Source organism: Aulostomus chinensis, chromosome 7 (genome assembly GCF_037954235.1).
Source record: "Aulostomus chinensis isolate RoL2024-O1b breed Wild chromosome 7, RoL_Achi_v1.0, whole genome shotgun sequence".
Classification (NCBI taxonomy): domain Eukaryota; kingdom Metazoa; phylum Chordata; class Actinopteri; order Syngnathiformes; family Aulostomidae; genus Aulostomus; species Aulostomus chinensis.
In genome coordinates, this window is record NC_141326.1 from 27575459 (window position 1) to 27601271 (window position 25813).

The window sequence follows — 25813 nt, forward strand, 5'->3', positions numbered from 1 at the left end:
TGTTTCTCTGCCTCTAGAGCACCTTTCCTACCAGCTACCAACATAGACGGGGATTCTTCGTCTCTGTTGATGTTGAAACTGTCGTCCGACTGTAAAATGAAGAAATCTCCGTCCCGATAATCAACATTATCGATTTATTCAGTAATTCTGTTTGCAACATCGCCACCGTCGTCTTCTCCTACCATGACAAACAGCGCCGCTCAGCCGTTACAACCCACATGGTGGTTGAAGGTGGAATTGATTTGCATCAACACGACGACATGTTTTCACGGCAGTTACAAATCTGTGTCGTAGCAACCGCAAGACTACAGACACACTTTAGGTCGTACGGCGATGAGCGTGTCGGAAGGTCACATGCTGTCACATGACTGATATTTTCTTCATCGACTTCTCCCGGGCACATGTCTTATAATCAAGTATTACTTTTGATTTTTTTTTTTTTCCTTTGCGCATTTGTTGTGCTATCATTTTGCTTGGATGCGTCACAACATCTTTTATTGACGTTAAAAAAAAGGTTCAAAAAAACTCGCGACTTTTGTAAAGGCGTCAAAGAACTTCAGCCGATTCCTACAATCACTCCTGAGGCAGCGTCGCGACCGCAGATGTCACGCTGTTTATTTGCATTTCTGCCTCCGTGTCCACGCCTCGACAGTCTACTCTCATATGTGTGAGTGTACGTCTGCAGACCGCAAGGTCACAACAAGCACATCTCCCCAATTCTGCACTCTGTTGGGATGAGCGCCTCTCTGGTTATGGACTCGTCTGCACTGAATTACCCTGTTTTTATTTCCCTTTCTCTCTGGCGGACAGATGATTTTATTGCCTCAAACTCCTTTTTTCTTCTAGGTGTTTTTTGGTGCGATACTCGTATAAATAAACATCATGTTAATAACTACAGTCAGAAGCAGTGAACGATGGAACCAGCAGTATTATTTACTCCGGCTATTATTATGGTTATTCCTTTCAGCATCTTGTTTTTGACATTCTGGCTGGTTTATTATTTGGATGAATAATGTAATAATCTAAAAAGTATGTTCCTATAAGTAACAAGCTGCGTTTCAAGCCTTGGAATCAAATCAAATCAAGCAAGTGCCTTTGATCCCTCAAGACTCACAGTCGCCCCCTGCTGACCATGAGGAAGAACGTGGGTTTCAGACACTCGACGCTGGCTTCTGTCCTCGTACCGGTTCTACTGAACTGTCTAAGGCTGTATGTTGTGGGGATTGTAATGTTGCGTTTGTAACGTCTCCGTCCTGCCTGCAGCTGTGTGGAGGCGCTGCTGGCTGCAGGAGTTGCTGCGGATGTGGCGGCGAGTGGCGGACAGACCGCTCTGGTCTTAGCCAGTGAAGCAGGGCAGCTGGACTGTGTCCAGGTCCTGCTGACCGCCGGAGCCGATCGGTCCAGTACCACCACGGTAGGTCTGCTCTCCCACACCGGCGACTGACCTTGACAATGTAAATGTAGAGCGTTCTCATGTCAGGGCGAGCTTCAGGTCCTGCAGCAGTGAGACGTTTGTGTCCACGGCAACAACAAGCGTTCTGCAATGGTTTACAACCCAGGGAGCTCAGCGGTGTGGTTGAGAGTCTTATTCTCCACAGAGGAGCAGATTATCAGCCATAGCTCACCACCAGCGAGCAGGAAGACCCAAGTCAGCAGGATATCAACGTTGTTTGAAGAAAAGCAGGTTTTATTAGCTACCCCGTTGAGAATTCCGACACTTGACGCAGTCCTTAAACGCATCAGCGACACATCTGATCGGTGGAGCACATAGCAATTAACTGTCGGCAGTTGTGGTTATCACAGGTCCCGGCGATACCTGGCGGCAGAACCATCATCTCACAGTCTGACGGGAGAAGTTGAAGATCCGGATGTCACGCCGTCATTGACGCCACTGACAGATCAGCTAGACGCAACAAAAACCGTCAGTTGGCCCCGAAATGCCGTTACTTTGAACAGTGACAGAAATATCGACTCACTGAACGAGGAGTCCATGGAGTTTGGGGATGATTCTCCGCACGGTCGAGCACTTTGACCTTTTCCTTCGTGTCCCTGTTATCATTTGCACTGAGTCAAATATTTTATGGTCACAATTCATCCACTGGCCGACAGTCTTTGTCAGGACTTTCTGAAATGTCAGTGGAGGGATGGGGGGGGTCACTGTTAGACTGCAATAGAAGAACACTAAAACATATCTGCAAGTGAGGTTTTTTTTTATTTCCTGTCATTCACTGCCACGTTCTTTAGAAGTTCTATTCATTGTCAGTCGTTTACCTGAAACAAGCCCTCTAAATTCTGGAATGTCCGTCCCTGGCAGGAGAGCCTTTCCTCCCTCTCGCGTGACAGATTTTTCGGATTCTTTACAAACTCGTCTTTTTTCCTCTCTTTTTTTTTTCACGCTTAACCTGCCTCACAGGAGGAATGTCACCGTCCTCGAGGGTTCAGACGTTTAATTGCTGCAAACAGGTTGATGTATGGGCTTTCCTGGGTTTCCATGGGAACCATACGGGCCTGCCGGTTGCCGTGGATGCGTGTGATGAAACCCTATATTTATTCACCTGCTTTGTTCCACATTTAGCCTGGCTTCCCTGCTCAGCCCGAGAGCTGCCAGCGTCTCTATAGCATATCTGACCTCCTCTGCTCCCACCTATTTTTAGCCGGCAGAATATGTTGGCCAGTGTGTTGGGTCAAACGTAATGATTTCACACGAAGAAGAACTTTGGAAGTGGGTTACGAGAGCGAACTCTGACAGGAAGCAGCATTCAAGTAAAGCAGTTGCAGTGACGGTTTCCAAGCATTCTGATGAAATCACTATTTTGTGTCCCAAAGGAAATTTCCATTAATTTCAATGGTCACAAAGGCAGTGAGTGAGAAATCACATTACTTAACTTCTTATTCCTGTGTCACCAGTATCAGGTCCTAAGTGAAGAATAATCACTACTTTGCACTGGTTTGTCTGGAATTTATTCAGTTTTTATTGTAGTTTCTTTTATTTTATTGTGTATCAGACAAAAATGGAGAAGACTCGTTAAGGTCACCCCCCCCCCAAAAAAAAAAAACAACAACAACAAAAACAAAGGTAAAAAAAAAAAACAGCCATAACTTAAGAAATAAATGGGATGGAGGAATCCAAAAAAAGCCCCACTAGGAATCGTCAGGGGATCTTCCTAGTTTGACTGATACCTTTTTATTGGTGAATAACATCCAGGCTCCTAATATGCATTACAAAAACAGCAGCAATGAGATTAAATTAGCAAATAAGGATGTTGAAATGTTGATTGCTTTTTGAATTTATGTATTTTGGGGGGGGGGGGTATGACCTGGACCCTCATCCATCAAGATCTTTGATTTCTAGTCCACGTTTGTGGCAAATTCTTAGAAATTCTGTCAGGGTGAATTAACTAGAACCTGAGCATGCGGGGCCGCGGGGCCACGGGGCCACAGCTCTCGCTGATGTGAAAATCAGATCTGAGTCACATCTGAGCAAAAAAAAAATGGGGGGGGGGGAGGGAATGAGGCCGACAGATTACGTCGTTTGTTATTGAGACTGATTATCACCGACCTTTGTTTCTCTGCAGGACGGCTGCACTGCTCTCCACGCAGCGGTGCGCTCGGGACACGTCGACACGCTGCGCCTCCTCCTCTGCTACCCAACTCAGGATGACCCCACTGTGACCCCCCCCAAAATGCTGGCTCTGCCTGCTGCCCTGCTGAACCAGGCCAACGTTGACGGATGGACGGCCGCACACATGGCTGCTGCTCTTGGCCTCAAGGTGGTGTGAACAACCTCTGTCCTTCCAGTTGTGATGACATCACAAGTCCCTTGACTATCATCACTTAAAGAGATACTCCACAAAAAAGGTGGAGTCATGAGCTTACAAAGCTGTTTTTTTTTTTTTAATTTCCGTGTTGCGCTGGAATGCAGAAAGATCCAACCACGTATATTTAGCTTGACGCTAACGTGACTGCAGGCTAGCCAAACTGTCCAGAAACGTGAATTTCCGAACTCTGGATTAGATTATCTGGTGTAATCCACGCCTCCTTGATGCAGCGTTAATCCACACATTCTTTGATAGGAGCTGAAAAGAAACCACAAATGTCGGTTTTTAGCTGAGAGCTGGATAAAGAGAAGCTGGATTGTAAACTGACCCCCCCCCCCCCCCCCTTAGCTTTCAGTCTACATTATCTTTGAGCTAAATTGATGTGGCCGGCTCCTACGGCAGCCTGGAGTCACAGGGAAGTGATGCAGGTGGGAAATTACACCTCCTGATGCCTAGTTGTGAATACTTGAAAGTCAAAATACACTTGGTGGGTTTTTGAGCTTCAACCAGCAACGTGAAAATGTCGAATCATCATAAATGATGGATTTTGCATGAGCACAGTGTCTCAGGCGTCAGTGACGGAACTAAATGGAGAGTGATTCTCCTACTTTCCCTGCTAATGTTGCTTCATAACTGCTGGGTGTGTTGTGAGGCTGCTCTTTGATTCCTTTATCTATCATTAAGACATATATGACTGCTGTGTCTCCTCACAGGACCTTTACTCTCAAAGGCTCCACCTTCAAGCTTCCGCCTGCTTCCACTGTTCAGTTTTTACTTTCACGATAAACGTATCAACTCTTCTAGCATTTTCACGCCCCGCTAAGAGTCTCCAGCTGGTGCCGCATCTCCACTAATGTCCGGCGCTGCCATCAGTCTCCACGGCGGCAGCTAATGGGACGGCTGACCTTGCTGACTGGAGCGGTCGCGCTCGGCCTAAATGGAAGCAGGAGACATTTGGCAAAGTTCTCATAGTGGTTAATCATCAGGGGGTGTGTGTGTGTGTGTGTGTGTGTGTGTAGGAGTGTCTGGAGGTGCTGTGCAGCCACGGTGAACAGGACATCGAGAGGAGGGACAAGTGTAACCGCACCATTCATGACGTGGCGACTGACGACTGCAAAGATCTACTTGAGAACCTGCGTGAGTTTTCCAGTCCGTCCTCGCTCCCTGTGTTTGCTAATGCTTTTATTTTGGAAGAAAAAGGGATCTTATTTCATCCTGGACAACATTTCTCAGTAGATTCACTGTTTTCATTTATGATGGGGAATCAGTGCAGTAAATATGGGGTTTATGGGCTTTTCCAAATGATTTGGAAACAAAGCAAAACCATTTTTAACATTTGCAATCTTCTCATGAGTTTTTCAGTTTGTAAATATCATAAAAACTTGGCACAACAGTGAGCACTTGTAAAAAATAGCAGCGTGTCGGTAATCAGCACAAATCATGTGCTCATCAGTCAAAGAGGACACAAACACGTCTGGTTGCTGCTGGTTTGGGCCTGTGAGGCAAAGAACAAGAACTTTAATTATAACGCACATATCAGTTGGGATAGATTCTGATTGTAAAACAAATTAGAATATTTAATTATGAGTAATGAAAACTGACCAAAGAAAGAAGATCATTATTGGAGCCAAACTAACAGTGAGAGTTCTCTCTTCACCTCCAGACCAGTACCGGGTCCTGGTTCGTCTCCAGTCTTCATCTGGAGGAGGAGGGGGAGGAGGAGGAGGCTCCATGTGTCCTGTGGAGGCCCTGGAGGAGGAGGCGAAGGGGGTCACCAGCAGCCAGGCGGTGCTGGGAAGAGTGTCGGTGGACCGCTCCATGCGTTGGAGTGAGCTGAGCGCCGCCCTCCTCCGAACCTTCACCTCCTACCTCCAGATCATCTGTGGAGGTTCTCCGACGGCCAGAGGCGACCTGCAGCGTCCTCCGCTCGGCCTCGGCGCCGCCAGCATCGCCTCCATCCTGATTGGTGAGGGCGTGCTCTTGAATTTAGTGCAGTTTTCACAGACGCTGAGACACACTTGGAGAAACCCTCTTCCCTTTTCTCCAAACTGGAAACCCCAGATTTAAAATTAAAATTTCCCTCTCGCATCACTAGTAGTGTGATCGGTGTTCAGGGTGGTGTTACACTCCTGTGCTCGCCGTCGACATCACAACTGTTTAGAACTTTGAGAAAGTGAGAGCTGCCAACCACGTCTGACTGGGTGAGAACTGTGGGGGGTTTTGCTAAAAGAGCGATGGACTCAGTAAACGAGTATTCGCTTTAGTCACTCAGAGGTCTTCTGCCTCCCTCCCTCATTTTATTCTTATTTCTTCCTCCCTCTCTCTCCCTCATTTTCAGGGCCAAAAACCACCGTTTTCTGAATTTGCTTAACATTTGTGGTTGAAGCGAGACTGGACCAGTGTAGGGTTATTCAGTCCGTCAACTAGTGGATGAACTGTTGCAGCAGATGTTCTGATTGTTCAGGTGATACTGCAGGTTTATTGTGAAATACCCTGGAAGCTGTGCTGGAACAAGACGGTGGACGAGTGAGACTTGTTTGGCTGCAGGTCCAACTGAAGCCTCACACACACACACACACACACACACGCGATAGTTTTCCTCTGAACTGAATAATTTATTTGATTGAACATGTGTGGGGTGTTTCTGCTGATCAGATGTCTTCAGTGGGTTCTCTCAGAATAAAAGAACAAAGCGGCTGTCATGGGGTTAAAGGTGTGTGTGTGTGTGTGTGTGTGTGTGTGTATGTATTGGAGTAGTAATTCCTCTGGTTTGTTTCGTTACATCTCTCTCCATCACACACGTAACCATCTCACTCTGTATTTGAAAAGAGGCGGGGATTTTTTTTGGGGGTGGGGATGATGAAAGGGTGCAATACCAGAGGACCGACGCATAATGCATGAGGTGGGGGTTGTGCATGGGGGGGGGGGGGGGGTGATGCCAATTTAGGAGAAAAATATCTGTGTTGTGTCTCAAACTACAGACGCACAGACAGTCTTTGGTGTCTGGCTCCGCGTCTTCATCCGTGTCTCATTTGCCTCTCAGCATGTCTGCATATGTTTCTCATTTCCTTGTGTGTGTGTGTGTGTGTGTGTGTGTGTGTGTGTGTTGACAACTACATACATGTTTCATCTAGCGCTGAAACCAAAACCTTTTGAGTGTTCGCCAAGATGTCAACAGAACATAGAATGTTAATACAGGGAGTTGATGAAAACTGTGAGAGCTGAAAAGACAAGAAATTTAAAAAAAACAAAAACGTTTATTTACCTCATCAGGTAATCAGTCGAGCTCAATTGCCTTTTTTAGCCCTTTTTTGTGCAGATCCCTGATCACATGGTTTAGCACATCGTTTTGCCAAAAACGTGTCGTCTCCCCCCTCCCCCCTCTGTTTTACTTGCCGAGGTTAAGACGGCTCCAGCGACCTCCGGCCCTCGACCATCACAACGTTATTTCCTGCCTTTCCAATCCCGTCTCACTTGTGAACGCGTCGGGATGGAGCAGCTCTCTGGAGTTTTTATGAGCAAAATAAATGCAAAAGAATACCGGTTTGACCGTTGGGGTAGCAAAACAGTAAACGGCAGAACATCCAGGATCTGAGACAGCAGAGACGCGCTTGAGAACGATTCGGCTTGGAAGCGTGAACTGATGCCGAGGTGGAGAAACCACGTCTGTGACTGGTGGAGTCCCATCATTCCACTGATCCCCGATCGCGGATGCTGGGAACATCCCAGTAAAACATCAGCGTGTCTCAGCGTTCTTGGTTTCTCAGATTTTGTCATGGAGTCTCATAGGGGTTCGCTATTCTTGGGTTTTACAGCAGTGACTCCAAATAATAGGCTCCATACGTGATGCTTGAACTTTCATGGCTTGAGCAACACTTGGGATGTGTCACCTTCCCCCAGTCTGACATGTATTTGCTCTGATTGGATCCTGTTCGAGTCGAGGAGTTCGCTACTTCCTGTATTGCGCGTGCGGCGCGACCCGAGGAGGAGATATGTCACATCCACGCTAGATCTCATTCCCTGAGTTGAATTCCGCTCTCAAACTACAAAATAAAAACTCAAGCATTTCCATCGTCATTTCTTCAGCCCTTATGATGGTAATTTGTGCATGAACACTGCATGTGCTGCTTTATGAATCCCGACAGCATCTTTTTTTCGTGTGTGTGTGTGTGTGTGTGTGTGTGTGTGTGTGTGTTGTGTGACAGCATCCTGATCCATCTCTGTTTTGCTCCAGGAGATACTGAGTGTTTGCCGGGTCAGGAGTTGGCTGTCTCCCCCTGGGACCTGGTCCGAAAGCCTCTCAGCCAGTGCATCACCATTCGCCTCAAAGGTACAAACCTGGAACACACACACACACACACACACACACACACACAGAGTCGGTCATCGGCGCTCAGCCGTAACCAGGGTTGGAGCTACTGTCACCGATGACATCATTTGTTGGATAAAAGGGACAAAAAAATTCTCATAGTTCAACGCTGCAGCTAAATCATCTCTTCATCTGAATCCAGACTAAGTCTTCGTTACTTAGTAACATAAATAATTGGGATAAAACGAGCGCGAGGTCATTAAGGTCCGCGATTTTCTATCTAATTTGTTTACATCTCTAAAAGAAGTGTCATCCTCATTCGAGTCAGAGTGGGTTTGTTTGTTGCCGTGGTTACACGCAGCCAGCATTTTGATGTAGAGAAAGTATACGAAAAGTTTGTGTGTGTGTATCAGGAATGCATGGACACCAGCAGCCAATCAGATTCAGGCATTCACCTGGGCCGTGGTCTAGCTGCTCCGTGTTCCATCTCCATATCTTGACTGCGTCCAAACACTACAATCTGTATCCAAATAAAATCCCTGTCATCTAACAACCTGGTTAAAGAGCGATCAGACGCCAGTGACTCCTCAGAGGCCGGCGTTAATGATTACAGATGAGTCAGAGCGGCAGCGCGAGCCGCCTCGCTCCTGCAGATATTGGAATAATCTTTCTTACGCTGTCTGCTGCTTCTGTTTTGCTGCCTCCACTCCCCTGAATTGCTTTATCTACTGTATTTCTCATCTGGGTGAGTCAGGAAAAAAAGAGACGGAACAATAGTCTGGCAGCCAGGCTCTCTCCACCTCCTCTTCCTCACTCATTCATCAAGTCATTTTCTCCCTCTCTGCCTCCGCCGGGCTCATTTTCTCGCCTCTCATGCTTAAGAAGACGTCTGGCGAAGTGAGCGGGGACGTTCGAGCGTGCTGGTGTGTGACCCCGGAGGTCGGCGCGGATCTGCCCGTCACCGCGCCGGCACCCAGCCAAGAAACGTCTGGCTCGTTAAGACGATCTCTGCAGTCACAGGCCTCAGACATAAATCTCTGACTGGATGCCATAATTAAATGAATTTAATCATTACAGGAAGTTGATTTGCGGTCGTGTGTTGATGATGACTCAAACCCATAAATACCCTCATTGTATTTACTGCAGGTGCAGCCATACGTGTCTGTTAACCGGAAACGGTGCACGTTTATCAGCTGTTTAACTCTAAAAAAACAACAAAAACAAAACCAGCAGATCAAAACCTGACGAGGGCACTTTATAAGGAGTGTACTTTTGCAAAAGAATAAAACAATAAAAATCCTTGGGTTTATTTTGCTTTGCCAAACAGAAATCATAAAAATCATACAGCAATTTTGGGGGGGGGGGGGCCAGCAGATGAGCAGGGAAAAAGGTGGAATTTCTGTAAAGATGAACAAGTATTGATCTTTTTTTTTTATTGGCCCATGAGACCAGGAAGAAGGAAAAAAAAGAGCTGAATTTAACGCCTCTATCCGTCTGCCATATTTGGGATCGCCGAACCTTCACCCATCACCATCTTCTTCTCTCATTTTCATGTCACACGTCGGTCGTGGTTCTGTTTGTGTTTCCAGAGTTTTCCTGGATTATATTTGTACTACAGAATGAAGTATTGGCACCAAAGAAGGAGGAGAAAAAAAACATTGCCCTAAAAATGTTGTCCATCTCAGGAAAACCTATCAAAGCTGCGTCAAACTATCTGGGTGGAGCAATAGTTTTACTTCATGACCATTTCCTGTCCCGCCGCCCGCCACCCAACTGCTACTAACCAGAAAAGTAGTTTTTGTGACCTGAAGGGGCCGCAGCTGAACTGTGGGGTTCGCCGTGATTGCAATTCACACATCGCTAATATGCGAGTTGTCATCAGGTGTGAAGTGGTGATGGATCTAGTGGAAGGACAGGTGATTCGAGTCATCAGGTGGCGGCCCCCGCTAAAAATAACCGAACCAGGTTCACCGACGCCGGTGCTGGTGTTTTACCGCTTGCTCTCTCTCGTTAAAACTGGAGCGGCTGCAGGAGCTCGGAGTCGGTCGAGATAATGGCAGTGGCGTGTAAACACTTCTCATTATCAGGAGAGAGAGAGAGAGAGATGAGACAAAGGAGGAACTGAACTGAGGCCGCAGAGTAACGGGACTCAGGACAACACTCAGCAACATCAACAACTGAAGCCGTTAACCTCAAACTGGTGCTTGCTGGTGGAAACCATCCAAAAAGTTGCCTTCGTTTCTGTGAGAATCTGAACTGAAGAGCGTTAAACCCCAGGGAGCAAAAGCTGTCATCTACAAGACGTGACATTTTCGGGGAGGACACACAGCTTCCGAGGGCATCGAACCTGTGGCGTTCAAGCTGCGGCGCAGTCTTAACTCCCAAGGTGACTTTGTGGTTCAGATGTGCGATGATGTAACGGCGCGTTGCGGCGGCCGACAGCGAGCATGTAAATCAGAGAGGATTGGGGGATTTATTAGCCCGACTTGTGTGTTTTTGACAGGTCTGTCTGAGTCGTGTCTGGATGAGCTGGCGCTGGATTCTCTCTTCCCTCTGCCGCTGCTGCACAACTACGTCCGCCTGGTACACACACACACACACACACACACACACACACAAACCAAAGACTGAGAGACACTGAGGGATTAGATGAGTAAGACATTGAAAAATATGGAGGAGGCGAAGCATAAAGCAGCTGGTAAAGAAAGAGAAGAGCGATCAAAGGAGAGGAATCTCCATTGTCTGGCTGCTACAGCACCCCCTGCTGGCTAAGATCTGGAGGACACGCGGGGGGGGGGGGTTTCAGTGAGAATTTCCATCTAACAGCAATAAAAAAAAAAAAAAGGCAAGGTACCACAGGCAGATGAATAAAGAACAAGTGACAGGACGCTCAGCACTCTGAGAGTCTTAAGTCGCGCGTCTTTGACGGTAAGCTGACGCTTTAATCAGTGAGTCAGGAGTCTGACGCTGCAGCTCAGGAAGTTCAGGCTGCAACTGTCCCCAACGAAAAGGCTTCTTTGGGTAGTTTTTCCTCGCTCGAATCGAGGGTTGAGGCTCTTTTACACATTAAAAAAATTGCCGAGATTTCATTCTCACGTTTTTCTGTTTTTCTACTGTTAATATTTTTTGATTGAGTGTGTGTGTGTGTGTTTTCATATCTCTGTCTGCAGGTGGAACAGTACCGGAACCTCATCTTCCACGGACTGGAGGGCAGCTGTCAGGAGTACATCGCCAGTCTGATCGCTCGCTGCATCAAGGTGGGTGAAGGCGCCGACGCGTCAGTCACTGGAGGTGACGCCTCTTCGCAGTTGCTTCTCGCGTGATCGGAAAAAGAAAAAAGTTATATTTACACTGAAAGATCATGTTGCCTCTGAAAGATGTTACACACACACACACACACATACACAGGGACACACGCACACACTCCCAGAAAGATTGCGCTTTCATAAAACGAGCATGTAAGCAGCAGACGGCAAAATATTTTTAAATCGCTGCTGCGTGACCGGAGGGAACCGGCTTACTCTCTATTCAGACGTCCATTTGTCCCCTCTGGCTTTTGCTGGCAACATGGCGGAAAGCCAGTTTTGTTTCTCTCCATCATGTTGGTTAAAGGGGGGGGGGGGGCAGTCAGTGTGCATGATTTGTCTTTACACCGATAATCCACGATGGCCTTTATTGTAATTAAATGGTGTCTAACAATTTTAAAGGACACAAGGAAGGAAAAATCCTTCAGTGGAGTCTGGGAAAGCCCCTTTTTGCTCATTCAAATTCTCCTCTTGCTTCGTTTCTCTCAGCACATAGTAGTAGTAGATAGTCTTTGTTTCCATGACAACGCACTCCCCTAATATCTCCGTTGTCTTAACCTGCCCCCCCCCCCCAGTCAAAGCAGGAGGCGGAGGGACTGGATTGTGACGTGGTGAGGGTGGAGGTGGACGAGAGCCTGACCAAAGAGCAGCTGCTGGAGACTTTCATCTCCTGTGGTGAGAGGACACACACACACACACACACACACAGGCCGAGAGAGAGAGAGAGGGATGTTGAGTGCAGCGCGGTCTTTACCAACAATCGGACCTGCTCCTCTCTCAGGGTTCCTGGTGTCGGCGAGGGCGGCAGGCGCCGGGTCGGCCAGTGGACCCGGCCGGTGTTGTGTGGTGGTGCTGCTGGAGGGGCTGGAGAAGGCGTCGTCCCTGTCAGGCCTGCTGGGAGACCTCTGCCACAGCCTGGACAACCGGGGCTCTGCATCGCCGCTGGTCCTCAACACTGGTGCGTGTGATTCCAGCAACAGTTGATGGGTGAAGTCTTGTAGGCTCGTTTCACATTCCCCCTGAGAAATGAAAACAAAAAAATTATGTCCTGCACTGTTTTTCTTCTGAGACGCATTTTCAGGGGATAGGAAAAATTCAGCTGTTTTTCCTAAATTAACAGTTTAGTTGATTAAAAAAAAAAAAAGTCATAAAGTTTAGAGTAAGTTTTTCTCTGCCCTTCATCAACTGTGTCCACCACCAGGGGGCGCCAAGTTGAAGCGTTTAGACTCCACCGTAGAGACTTTAAAATCCCTGTGAGATATATATCTGTCTATATCTAGAGATATATAGATAGATATTCGCATATCTGCATATTTATGTTTGCAGTGGCGTTGCACAGCAGCGGAGGGACTTGTTACAGATGTTTAATTAGCATTCACATTCGCCAGGACAACTGAAGGTGCACAACAACCCGTATTTCATGGCACGAGCATCATGTTACCTGGGTTTCATGTCATGTGACCTTCCCTCCCAACAGTAATACCAGATTGTTACTGGTGTCACTTTAGATAACCAGTATGAAATCAGTTAATAAGTCCTAACATAAATGAAAACAAACTGGCCCTCTCTTGCTGTAGGTCCCCACCATTTTTGCGAGGGCAGCTTCTTGATTGCCACCTTGTCTAAGCCCCGCCTCCAAGGCTCAGAGCTCCGCCTCCAGCAGCATTTCCGCTGGGTGACTCTTCGCTGGGACCAGGAGCCGCTGCACGGCCTGCTGGGGAGACATCTCCGCAGGAAGCTGCTTCATAAGGTCAGTCGGACCTTGAAAAGCCAGATGTTCATTGTTGTGTACATGCAGAAACGTCTCAGTGCGTGGAGCTGAACCTCCTGGCTGTCTGAACACACCTTCATAGACTACCAGGCATCCATTCTGTCCACTTTCCAGCACTTAACCACCCCCACAGGGCCTCGCTATGTCAGGAAACCCACTTTTCTTCATTTGCGAAGTGCAAATCACAAGACCCTCACCCTGAGAGAGCCATAACGGCGTGATTGTAGCCTCTGAGAAGCTCCCCGGCTGTACACCCCTCATATTAAAGCAGCCAGTTAGAACCATAAACATCCATCTGCCTCAACAACCTGCAGCAAGGCCTGGGAGGGACCGGCCTCCTCAAATAAAGAACCTTCAGTGCTGCTCGCTGTCACCACTTGCGCGTGACGCCGCTACATAATTACGCACCATGTTTTCCTAATTATGATCCCTGTCACATATTAAACCAGAACACACCAACCCCTGTGGGGCCGTGGACTGGAGTGCTGCTTTTTTTTTTTTTTTTTTTTTTTGGATACTTACGGTTTTGTGGTTGATATATTCTCTTTGTAATGTTGAAATAAAGTGTTAGGACACAAATCGGTGTCAATGGTCACAGATTGAAGGTTTAAACTGAAACGTTCTGGAATGAACATAAACAGTCGTAATGGTACGACAAGAGAGGCGGTACTTCCCTCCTTATTTTTGGAGTTTGACGTCAACTCCAAAAGCACTTAAAAACCTCAGCATGGTGGTTTTTCAAAGACCCTCCAGACAAGTTTAGGCTGTGTAGAGGCGTTGTTGGTTAACAAGGAAGATTCGGCTGTAGAGGAACGCACCAGCACCGTTAGCAGGTTCTCTTCCCCTCAGACTCGGTTCTGCTGTTCTTGTTCCTTTGTACCTTCATTCACCTACTGAGGTAGTTCGTTCTCAGTGGACAGGTGGGTTGTGACATGCTTTGATGATACAGTGACTCCATTTCTCCTCCAGACGGGAGCTGGAGTCTGGTCACCTGACGGCATCATGGAGAGGTCGCTGATGTGGGTGGGCCAGGTTTGGCAGCAGCTCAACGCCTGTCTGTCCCGTCTGGGGACCCACGAGGCTTTGCTGGGCCCTCAGCTCTTCCTGTCCTGCCCTGTCATCCCCCACAACACGCAAGCTATTGTCAGGTGTGCGTGATGTCATGAATTGATGGTTGGAAAGTACAATTACAAGGCTGACACCGCGTCTGTGTGTGCTCAGGTGGCTGGCTCGGCTGTGGAATGCCTTGGTCGTCCCCCGCGTGGAAGAAGCCATCATTTCCCGGGTAACAGCCAAGCGCTCCTCCTCCTCCCCCTCCTCGCCTTCGTCGCAGCGACTGTCTCTTAGCAACTGTGGGCTGAGTGCTGGGCAGCAGGCGGTGATGAAAGCCGCCCTCAGCATCCTGGTCAACAAAGCTGTTCTTCTGGGCTGCCCTCTGCCTCGACACGGTGCGTGGGCGTGATGAAGAGGGTCGTTCGCTAGCTGTTAACCCTCCACTGACTGGAACATAGCTGATAATGGTGGTTGTTTCTCCCTTCAGAAATTGAGTTTTGGGGTGGAAACTTCCCACTATCGGCCATCGGCTCCTACAAAGGAAGTGGCGGCGGAGGAGGCAGAAAGACTCGCGATAACAGCAAGCTGAGACGATCCAACACCAGCCCTCGGAAGAAAGGAAGTCCCGCCTCTAACTGGGGCTGTGGAGGTTCCTTTAGAGAGGGTAAGGTGCAGCCAGAACTGCAAGTCAGGCGTTATGACGATCTGAAGGTGTTTCCTCCAGATAAACATCGCAGAGGTCACATCAGGTGGTCCTGCCTCTCAGAGACCGCCAGTAATGTTGTGTTCAAGTGTAAAGGAAAGTTAAAAAAAGAATAATTAAAGTGTTTCATCAGACAGCAGAGACGGTGACTGGCATTGCACACACGTGACTTGCGACTTGACTCCATACGCATCCACCTGGTTGGTGTGGTCAAAGATATCAGAGCAATAAAAGAGAGAGAGATCTTCAGCAGTAAAACCATGGCTAGCAGCAGCGCGCTTGCCAAGTTGATCATAAGTTCTGGGTTTAAAATTTTCACGTAGAACCCAAACCAACGAACTGCTATATGCAATGTTTTTCTTGTCAAACTCCATCAGGCACCTCAGAACGTGTCCTGTTAGATCAGTAGCTTTGTAGTTAATGTTTAGGTTATCAAACATGGTAAACATTAGCTTCAGCAGCCATACGTTAGCTCGCTGCTGGCATCTGGACTCTAAGTTAGCTTGTTACTGGCTTAGCGGGACTCTATGTTAGCTCACGACTGGCTTAGCAGGACTCTATTTTAGCTTACTACTGGCCTAGCGGGACTCTAGGTTAGCTCACTACTGGCCTAGCGGGAGTCTAGGTTAGCTCACTACTGGCCTAGCGGGACTCTAGGTTAGCTCACTATTGGCCTAGCGGGTCTCCAGGTTAGCTCACTGCTGGCCTAGTGGGATTCTAGTTTAGCTCACTTCTGGCCTAGTGGGACTCTATGTTAGCTCACTTCTGGCCTAGCGAGACTCTATGTTAGCTCACTACTGGCCTCGCGGGACTCTATGTCAGCTCACTACTGGTCTCGCGGGACTCTATGTCAGCTCACTACTGGCCTAGCGGGACTCTATGTCAGCTCACTACTGGCCTAGCGGGATTCTAGGTTAGCTCACTTCTGGCCTCGCGGGACTCTATGTTAGCTCACTACTGGCGTAGCGGGACTCTAGGTTAGCTCGCAACTGGCCTAGCGGGACTTTAGGTTAGCTCACTGGTGGTTTAGCAGGACTCTGCATTAGCTTGCTGCTAGCTCTGTTAACTTGCCACAAGCATTACAAAACATTAGCATGGTTACAGTGTTCACTTACTTTCTTAAAAGATGATTGTGTTGTTGCCGTTTACCTCAGTATGACTTTATTTTCATCCACATTCACGTACCGACATCTACTAGCTAACGTTAACGGGAGAGAAAGACATCATCAGAGGACTAATATTTAGATCATTTCATTTGTTTTAAACTAGGTTTTAAATTACTTTTGTCATATTAGTTGTTGGATATTGTTGATTTATTTATTTATTTTTACATAAACTGGCCCATTGAACTGTGATATTCACAAGAAGTTAATTTGTATTTGTGCTTACAGGCTCGCTGTCCAGTACTGACGTCAGCCTCATCGCTAACGGCCACAGGTTGGTATGATCGTGATCCTGGTGTAATGTATTAGCAATAACGTTAGAAGCACTAGAACGAGGGATGTGATGAGAGAAGTTCCTGTTGTGACACTCAGCAGTTGCTTTTATAGATACCAGTAAAACAATGATGTCTAACAAATTCATCTTTGCTGCTGGAATCTTTGAGCAAGAAGGCGTCATGGCGGAAGCCTGATTTCATTCTGCTCTGACAGACCACACGTGCTCGCTGCAGTGACCTTCAAGTGAGTGAAGGTGGAAAAACAGCACCAACAATCTTTCTGCGCAGCTTAAATTCCAGGAATGCCATGTATGTGTCTCCTGGCCTTCCATCAGAGCAGCGCTGGTGTTACTGCAGATAAATATCCTGTTATAAGAACATCAGCGGCACGCAGGCTGGCTGAGCAGATGTTCTCTGACCGTGAAACCCCAAATGACAGAGAATGACACTATTTATCTTACTCAGATAATTAAACAGCCAGGAGTCAATAAGGTGATGGGTAATGACTTAAACTTATACACAGAAACTGTTCTGGGCCTGACAAGCAATTACTTCATTAATTAATAGTTAAATTTAAATAGATTCTGGTGAAAGTGTGAATTAAGAAAAGCTTGAGACATTTTAAAGCTCGAATTATCTTTTAAAGTCCAGCAGGTTGGATTCAGCCAAAGTGTATTGCTGCCCTCTGCTGGTTGCTCACAGCTTTACATTTACAGGCTACTTAATTAAAAAAAAAATTTTTTTTGCTGTTTTACTTTTCCATAATTAATGGAAAGTAATCTCTTATCATTCAAAACACACATATATATATTTTTACATATGCGTGTGTGTATGACCTCATATATGGGTATGCATGTGTGTATGTACGTATATATGTATGTGTATATGTATATAAGTACATGTGTATGTGTATATGTATCCATATATAGACGTGTATATATGTATGTAAATTTGTGTGCATGTATGTATGTATGTATGTGTATATATAGATATGAGTATGTGTGTATATGTGTATATATGTTTGTATCTATGTATGTATATGTAAATATGTATGTTTGTGTGTGCATATGTTTGCATGTATGTATGTGTGTATATATGTATCTGTATCCCTGTATAAACATTTGTATACACGTGTATATATGTATGTATGAGTACATGCGCGTGTATGTGTGTGTACATACATATATAGACATATTTAAATACACGTGTATATATGTGTGTATGTATCCATATATAGACATATGTATACATGTGTGTATGTATGTATAAGTATGTACGTGTAAACATGCATGCATGTGTGCACATATGTGTATGTGTATATGCATATATAAGTACATGTATATGTATCCGTATATAGACATATTCATTTACGTGTATATATGTATGTGTGTATGTATCCTTATATAAACATTAGTTTACACGTGTGTATATATGTATGTGCATATACAGATGTGTGTATATGTACATATGTGTGTATACTAGGGTTGTCAAAAATCTCGATTTATCGATTAAATATTGATTTTGAAAAATAAAAACGGTACAAAATGACTTTTCCATAGTATCGATACTCTGCCTGCCTCCTTGGTTTATACATGCGCTGCCGCCGCCAACACACACACACACACACACACACACACACACACACAAACAGACAGAGCACTGTCCTGGGGAGCGAGCCAGGGTGCAGCAGCCCCTCCCCTCCTGCCTCGTAGAGACGGAGACGGTCGCTCACACAAACACCGCTGGCTGTATTTTTTAGTGTCGTCGCTCTACGTGTGTTAGCTGCCATGAGATGGCGTCTGCAGGACCTTCGCAACCAGTTTTAATAAATAAACTAAACAACAGAAAGGCTGTTTGGAGGTTCTTTGGATTTGAGTCAGATGAACAAGGAAAGCCAAAGGACAGCAGCAAGCCGATATGGAAGAGATGCAACAGAACTGTGCTGACAGGAGCGAACACGACGAATGTAGCAAAGCAGCTCCAAGACAGACACCCGGACCTGTATAGATTTAGAGGTATAGAGGTTGATAACAGTATAACTTGAAGTATATGTTACCTAGAGTTATCACATCCGTTTACTTTGTAAACTTGTTGTCTTGTTAGTGAGCGCGAGCTAAAGCTAATCGACAGTAGGTTACATATATTAAAACTTACTTGCAGAATGTTACTGTGTAAAGAATAACTTGAAAAAGTTCTCTACCTCAAAAATAAAGTTCTTTATTTTTCTTTAAATAAAAAACACTTTTGCACTAAATTCTGAGTGGTTGCGTAGTATCGAAAATCGAATCGAATGACAACATTTTTCAAAATATCGTATCGAAGTGTGAAATCCAGTATCGTGACAATGCGAGTGTGTACATATGTGTGTGTGTGTATATATATATATATGTATATGTATGTGTATATGAGCAAATATGTGTACTTGGGTGTATCTATGTTTTTATAGATGTGCGTATGTATGTATGAATGTGCGTATATAAGTATGTGTGTACACGTGTATATAAGTATATGTATCCATATACACATATATGTATATACGTGTATATATTTATGTATACAGATATGTATGCACATACATACATGTATATACACATGATTTATCAGTACATGTATGTATGTATGTGTACATATGTGTATATAAGTATGTTTATATTTATGCTTCCATAGATATCTATGTGTACATCATACATTGATCTACATACGTATGTGTGTGTTTGTGTCTGTGTGGGTATTTTTTCCTTGATTTGAGTCTTTTTGGCTGCAATTAGACTCCCACACTCTTAACTATTGTAAATTGGATGATGTATATATTTTTGTGTATATATGTGATAATCTTATACTTCAGGTTACTTTAAATCTTTGGTCCTCCATCTCAAACCATCTCAGTTTTAATTTTATGCTGTGAATTCTTTAGGGGTAACTTTGTATGCTGTCCCTGTGGAACTCTAGCAGGATTAGCAACCGTTAGCTCCAGGAGCAGAACCGTTTAAACTTTTAGGGTGACTCCAACAGCCAGCAGAGAGCAGAACCATCCTGCTAATCCCCTCTCTGGTGTGTGTGTGTGTGTGTGTGTGTGTGTGTGTGTGTGTGTTTAGGGAGCCTGTTGGTCTGTCTCTGTTCTCCGACGATGAGACCGATTTGATCAGAGAACTGCAGACGATGTGCTCCAGCAAGTCAGAGCCAGACATCAGCAAGGTACACACAACACACACACACACACACACACACACTTGTTGCAGTGTGTTGCTTTCACAGTGACATGTCTCAGTCACACACATCCTTGTGATTCCAGCTCGTTTACTGTTGTTTTCAGCACATAATGAGCCCGTCAGTGCTGTAAATATCCCAGACCGTCAGTCAGGAGTTTCTCCTGCTGCTCTTGTTGTGGAGGTGTCCACCTCTTGTGTTTTGACCCTGTAATTCATCGGCGTCATTGTTTCTAGAACGCAGTTGTCTGTCTCCATGGCGACGACTTACCTTTCACTCCAAATGACCTGGCACTGCTGTCCCCGTGACTTGTGACCATCACTCAGGCTGGCGGAAACATTCAGAGGGACGCAACGGACATCCGGTCAAAACCGTCCTGGAATTTGAAAGAACAGATTTCAGGATGGTGACAGAACCGCCAGGATGCGTCCGGCCCCGGTTTCACTGCTTCCGCTTCATGTTCTCCTCCAGATCTCTCAAGCCAAAGACGACATGATCCTGTTCTCCGGTTCTCCCAGCGGAACCCCGCTCCCACAGAAGGCCCAGCAGGAAGTAACCTCTCAGCAGAGACCGCAGACGGTGAGTGAGTGTGTGTGTGTGTGTGTGGGGGGGGGGGGGGGGGGGGGTGTCGCCTCACCAGCTGATCCCGGTGGTGACAGACAGGAACATGACACACATCCACTCAGGCTGTGGTTGTGTCACCAACAACACAAGCAGACGACCCGGTGATTAAGGGATGAGATTGTTTTCTGCAGTCTTACGTCATGTGTCTGCAGGGTTACCTCACACATAATTGAGCCGCCGACTCTGCCGTTTACCTTCAAGTACTTGCAGTACTTCAAGTACACAGCAGGTTCTCCATCCTGGACTTCTGGGTTTTGGTGTCAAGCTTCAGTTTCAGTTGTGAAGTGAGTGTTGAACGTTAACTGAACTGCATCTCCTCCTGCAGGCCGTCATCCGTCAGTCCAGCCGCAGTTCCAACCAGCCAGCCGTCCAGAGCAGCGACCGGCGCTCCGGCCCACGCGCCAAATCCCAGCTGCCCGTCCCCAGCAGCAGGGGGCAGCAGATAAGAGCGTCCCCCACAGCAACAACAACAACAACCAGCAGCAGCAGCAGCAGCAACAACAACAACAGCAGCAGCAGCAGCCGAACGCCTCCCAGCCGCAGCAGGAACAGCAAAGCAAAAGCGGCGCCGAGCAACAGCAGCAATATGAACAACAACAGCCAATCACAGGAGGACATCTGGATCCTCCACAGAGACCTGCACGAAAACAACAACAACAACAACAAATAACAACCCCCCACCCCCACCCCCTCCCTCCTCACCCTATGATCTCGCTGTGAACCGCCCTCCATGATGTAAAGACTAGGTACCTGACGACCTTTGACTTTTGGTATTCGTACTTGTTATCCGTACTTGTTACACTGTACTGCAGTTGTGTACTTGGGGACCATAGTTTTATTCTATAAGAGTATTTGAAGTATTTGATTGTTCGGGGTTGAAGAGAGGTCTGACTCGACGTGGTTGAAGGTGAGTTACTTGATTGTTGCCTTATTCCAGTGTTTTGACCTGCCAGACAGAACGCAGCAGACAAGAAATATTTAGTGATATTAAAGTATTTGGCTGGTGGAAATGGTATTTGCAGTACTGAAGGTGAAATACTGCACTTGTCCCACTGGTATAAGGCCATTAAAGAGTAACGAAAAGTACTTAAAGGAGTTACTTTTTAGTGTTTTTGGATCAAAAGCAGGTTTTTTTTTTTCCTTTTGTTTTCTTTAATTTTTTTTTTTTTTTTTTTTGCTATTAAGTATTTTTGAGATATTCAAGTGTTTTATCTTTAAATAGTTGCAAGGTTGGTTTAAATAAAATTAATCAGGGTTTCACCAAATATATTTGTAAATAAGAATTAGTACGTCGAAATGCTCTATAGATTTGGTGTACGTGGTATGACGCTTGTACAGTGACGAAATAGGAAAAACTGCTGAAAAGAAAAACAGATGCAGGAGGAAGAAACGTGTAAATAGTGTTTGTAAAAAAAAAACAACAAAAAAATACCTTCACTTGTTTCAAAGTGAGGGCCGTGTGGCAATAAGTACTAGAACTCTATAAACACAGGATGTCCTCTGTCAGCTGTAAGCCATAATAAATATTTTAAATGCCCGTTTTCTCCCCGGAGTCACCAGATTCAATCTACCCCCCCCCCCCCACGACCCCCCCCCCCCCCTCCCCCACCCCGAGCCCTACGCTCTCTTTTCTTTCATGCGTCCCATCAATCACTGTGCTCTCTGTATGTTTTTTTTTAATTATTACTATTATTATTATTATTTTTAAGGATTTATTTTATGTGGACAATGTTTATATATATATATATATATATAAAAATATATATAAATATATCTATACATATGTACAGAAGATATTTTAGTCCACCCATGGTTTCGATCTGTACGATAGCTGTTTGAGGTTTTGAGGTTTAAAAAGTTGTCTTTCAAGCACAAACATTAAAAAAATGGCACTGTTGGAAAAAAAGAAGAAAAAAAAGAGAAATCCTCATCAGTTTATTTTGTTGATTTATTTGTTTCACCGAGTTTATTTTAAACCTTAAACGATGAATTAATGCTAAATGGACGGGTGCTCATTTTTCAAACTTTGCTCAGAAAACTTTTATTTCAGGGGAGACGCGATGTTGCGCCTGCGGCCGCCAAGAAAAACTACAAAGTATAGTATTTATACTCGCGCTGCCAGGCGATTAAAAACATTGTTATATGTTAATTTTTTTATAAGGCATTAATTTGTGGCGTAATTAATTCATCTCATTAATGCGTTAAAGTGACAGCCCTAATTTATACGTCAGTGACACTAGTTGGTTCTTTCCCGAATGAATCCATGAAGGTGTGACGGACGTCGGTGGCAGATGTGATGAAACCTCCTCCACCGTGTTCAGAGGAATGAGACGGACTCGGTGACCTTTGACCTCCAAAAACCTGTTAAGTTCAACGTGGAGCCCCAGTGGACGTTGGTTCCAAATCTAAATGAATTCATGTTCCGGAGAGACGGGACGGACGAGGGTTTGTACCGCGGACGTGCAACCCTCAAACAAAACTCCCGCGTTCGTAGAAGCTCGCTCAGTTACAACATTTGACAGATAAAATAATAAAAAGAGAATTTTGTCATGAAATAATCATACGAGCTAAAGCAAGTAATAAAACGCAATATCAAAATACTTTGGTCCATTTGGTTCCGAGGTACAAAAACATGGAACCGTCCCTGTCATGGAACCAAGAACACAAACAGCCGGTACCAAAAACAACACAAACACTCTAGAAATTCTCAAAATCTGTAGTTTTTACTGTAAATATAATTGATTGAACAAATACATTTATACATATTTTTTTTTTTTTGGGACACGCGTGTCCTTTTCCTATGAGTAAGAAACAGCTTTGTTCTTCATTTACACTGTAAAAAAAGGAGAAAAATAATCTCACAGTTAACACACCGAGGCACTTCTCCATGGTACCTTATTAGCTTCCCTACGCCGCTGCGTTACTAAACTATCATTCAGAATGACAGGAGCAACACTCGTCCCTCAACCAGCGAAGAAGAACATCAGGAGTGAAAACGGTTTCCAGTTTCAGAGGGAAGCACAGAGATGAGTTAAAAATGCTAAATATCAGGGTTGTTTTTTTTTTACAGCAGTGTCTCTGAAAAAATACTCATTTCAAAATAGAAAAGATGTTGTTGTTGTTTTTTTTTAAAGTATTCCCAGCTCCTACCAACGATTCCTGAAGCTCGCTTTGATAGCAAAGGTCAAAATTCTACATCTACGCGTCGCCTCATGGAAGAATAGAAAACGAAGCTTTCACTGTCGCGCCGCCGTGAAAGCTCCCGAGTACCTCGGCGTGTCTCTAAAGTGCATACAGAAGGACAAATAGGGGTGTTTGAGTCATGGCTCGTCAGGCCTGACAGCCAACAGCGTCGCTATTCCCGCCCGTGGGCGTGTCACCAGCGGTGAACTGAGACTCTCCGATGAGTCGGATGGACACACGAGGATGTTTTCTATGTTTAATGTTTGTCGACTGTTTCACGTCAGCAGTGTTTGGGTGCTTCGGACTCGGTTCGTGTTGTCAGATGAAGGCACCGACTGCTTCCTGCAGGTGCTGAGCCGCATCAGAGCCGCATCAGAGCCGCCCGGGAACGTGGAGACAGCTGAGCCGACAGGAGCTGTTGACACCAGGAACCCTTCAGCCTCGTGAGACGAGCTCGTACTCAGACTACTGTCACGTCCTGGTGCTCGCAGCTTCTCGGTGGCGTTGAGCAGCGTGTTTTCTAACTGCTGCACTGAGAGGTTTTCGTAATTTGCTGCACGCTGAGCCCTCCGGGCCACCGTACTGCCACCTCTGCTTCCTCCCTTCACGTTTGACTGAGACTCTCTACACTCGCTAGTTAGCCAGATGCTAAATTCAGCAGCTTCAGCAACACAAGGTGTTTTTTTTTTTTGACGAAACACCAAAACTTTCAGTTCCAGTTTAGCCTCATCGGATTGTTTTCAGATTTACTGTGTAATCCTGCTACATTTATAGATTTGATTCCCCGTGCTTTCGTGCATCGTATATTTTTACCTGATGCACACGGACGCAGTTTGTGCAGGAAGGAAAACTCCCAAACTGCCTTGGGGGGGGGGGTCAAAATAAGCCTGGTGCTTTGTTTTCTTATTAAATACTTGAGAGAAAAATCAACCCTAAAACAACAAAATATGAAGGAATTCTTTAAAAGCAGGGTCTTTGGCCTGAGGAGAGAGAAGCCACCAGAGAAGCCCTGCTGCAGTCTGTGCTGAAGCTGAAGGCACTTAGAACGGTTCTCAACGACCGCGCGTCAGCTGTCTGCAGTTTTTCAGGTACCTCATTAGCTTCTCTTTGGAATTTCACTTTAGGCTGATGTTTCTAAGCGGCTCCGGCTGCACATTTACATCTTTTTTTTCCTAATTCAGTGGAAGATTTTCCACCGAAAGCTTCAATTTGTCCATCAATTTCAGTCTAATCTTTTATTTCAGTTCATCTGAATATAAATAATTGAACCAGTTCTCATACTTGCAGTTAAACAATACGTTTTGGCGGCGCTGCAGGTGTCTAATTTAGAGTTCTATTGCCGTAATTGCAGCCCCCGCATGAAGGAATTAACCTCAAGATGGAAATGCGAGGTGGTTACTTTAACGCAGGCACTTCCTGTCACTAATGTGCAAACCATCATGATATTTATTACTAGATTTCTGTCAATAAATTAGCTGCATATTTTAGCCTAAACGTACTGGAAGCATCAATGTTATATACGTCATATATATTTTTTCTTTTTCTTTTTTCTTTCCTACCAAAAACAAGTTGGTCCAGCAGACGGTCGCTGATTGGGACGCTGCTGTTTTAGGCTTAGAGGTTCAAAAATGAACGATTGGATGTTTAAAACTCATCTGTAACAAGACACTCAATCAAACGTGTGTGTGTGTGCGCGCGCGCGCGTGTTAGAGTCGGGTGTCCAACACCTCGTCCTCAGCTTCCTCGGGAAGGGATGAGATCTTGGTGGTCTGTGGCGCCGCCCTCTTGCTGGAGTTGAGGCGGTGCAGGGTCGGGTAGAGGCGGAGCCTGTCAGAGGGGCTCATGGCCTGTTTCAGGTGACTCGTCTCGTTGAGCAGTTTGTGGATGGAGTCGTAGCTTTTGATGGAGCTGCCCTCGATCATCTGGGTGAGAGAGAAGAGAAACCACTCACGTCAGCTTGGTCTGGTCTTTCAAAGTAAAATGTTTCAAATACTTCAAAAAATATCTGCAAGTACACCCTTTCCTTGCGCGCCATTGGTGTTATAACTTTTGCTAGCTGGAGAGGGTGGTGTTGTGCATCTTGTGATGACGGAATACTGCATGTTTAGATCTAAAAAAAAACAAGTGAAGAAGACACAGCAGCAGAGGGATGGACGGATGTTATGGTTCTCTGGGGGGCCTGAGGTGCTGTTGCAGGCCCACTTAGGAGCACTGCAGCCAGGCAGAGGAGGAGGACGGAGGCTCTGGTTGCAGCTCCACCAGGCCGAGTACCGTTTACTATGCAGTTGAAGTAACAATCCAAGAGTGAGGGAAAATAATAACAAATACAAATATCACATCAATGTTGTGCTTGAGAGAGGGAATCAGTTTTTGATGAAACTAAAACTCCTTCAAGAGTTGAT

The 25813-nt window shown here is 45.6% G+C and overlaps 2 protein-coding genes and 1 long non-coding RNA gene across 4 annotated transcripts in view; 1 reads left to right on the forward strand and 2 right to left on the reverse strand.

Moving 5' to 3' along the window:
• cttnbp2 (cortactin binding protein 2) overlaps positions 1-22124 on the forward strand; it is a 79034-nt gene extending 56910 nt beyond the window's left edge. The window contains exons 7-23 of the mRNA XM_086209667.1: positions 1264-1414; positions 3576-3770; positions 4838-4955; positions 5482-5784; positions 8053-8148; positions 10631-10710; positions 11298-11384; positions 12008-12107; positions 12214-12390; positions 13010-13182; positions 14173-14351; positions 14425-14651; positions 14744-14920; positions 16351-16396; positions 19493-19592; positions 20076-20183; positions 20554-22124. Of these exons, the coding sequence (XP_086065793.1) occupies positions 1264-1414; positions 3576-3770; positions 4838-4955; positions 5482-5784; positions 8053-8148; positions 10631-10710; positions 11298-11384; positions 12008-12107; positions 12214-12390; positions 13010-13182; positions 14173-14351; positions 14425-14651; positions 14744-14920; positions 16351-16396; positions 19493-19592; positions 20076-20183; positions 20554-20898 (2662 nt within the window). The 3' untranslated portion in view covers positions 20899-22124. The remainder of the gene's footprint in view (positions 1-1263; positions 1415-3575; positions 3771-4837; positions 4956-5481; positions 5785-8052; positions 8149-10630; positions 10711-11297; positions 11385-12007; positions 12108-12213; positions 12391-13009; positions 13183-14172; positions 14352-14424; positions 14652-14743; positions 14921-16350; positions 16397-19492; positions 19593-20075; positions 20184-20553) is intronic.
• On the reverse strand, positions 5536-20174 carry LOC147259338 (uncharacterized). The gene is made up of 3 exons (XR_015117223.1): positions 19875-20174; positions 12187-12451; positions 5536-11438 (listed from the first exon to the last, which is right to left on the reverse strand). It is a non-coding gene; the product is annotated as an uncharacterized LOC147259338 (long non-coding RNA).
• Positions 22125-22141: 17 nt separating the features above from the next.
• The window catches only part of cftr (CF transmembrane conductance regulator), a 40722-nt gene continuing 37050 nt past the window's right edge, over positions 22142-25813 (reverse strand). Inside the window, exon 29 of one of the 2 annotated variants that reach the window (XM_086209669.1) lies at positions 22142-25333. In XM_086209669.1, coding sequence (XP_086065795.1) covers positions 25118-25333 — 216 coding nt within the window. In that variant the 3' untranslated portion in view covers positions 22142-25117. The remainder of the gene's footprint in view (positions 25334-25813) is intronic. The other variant, XM_086209668.1, reaches the window with a different exon arrangement.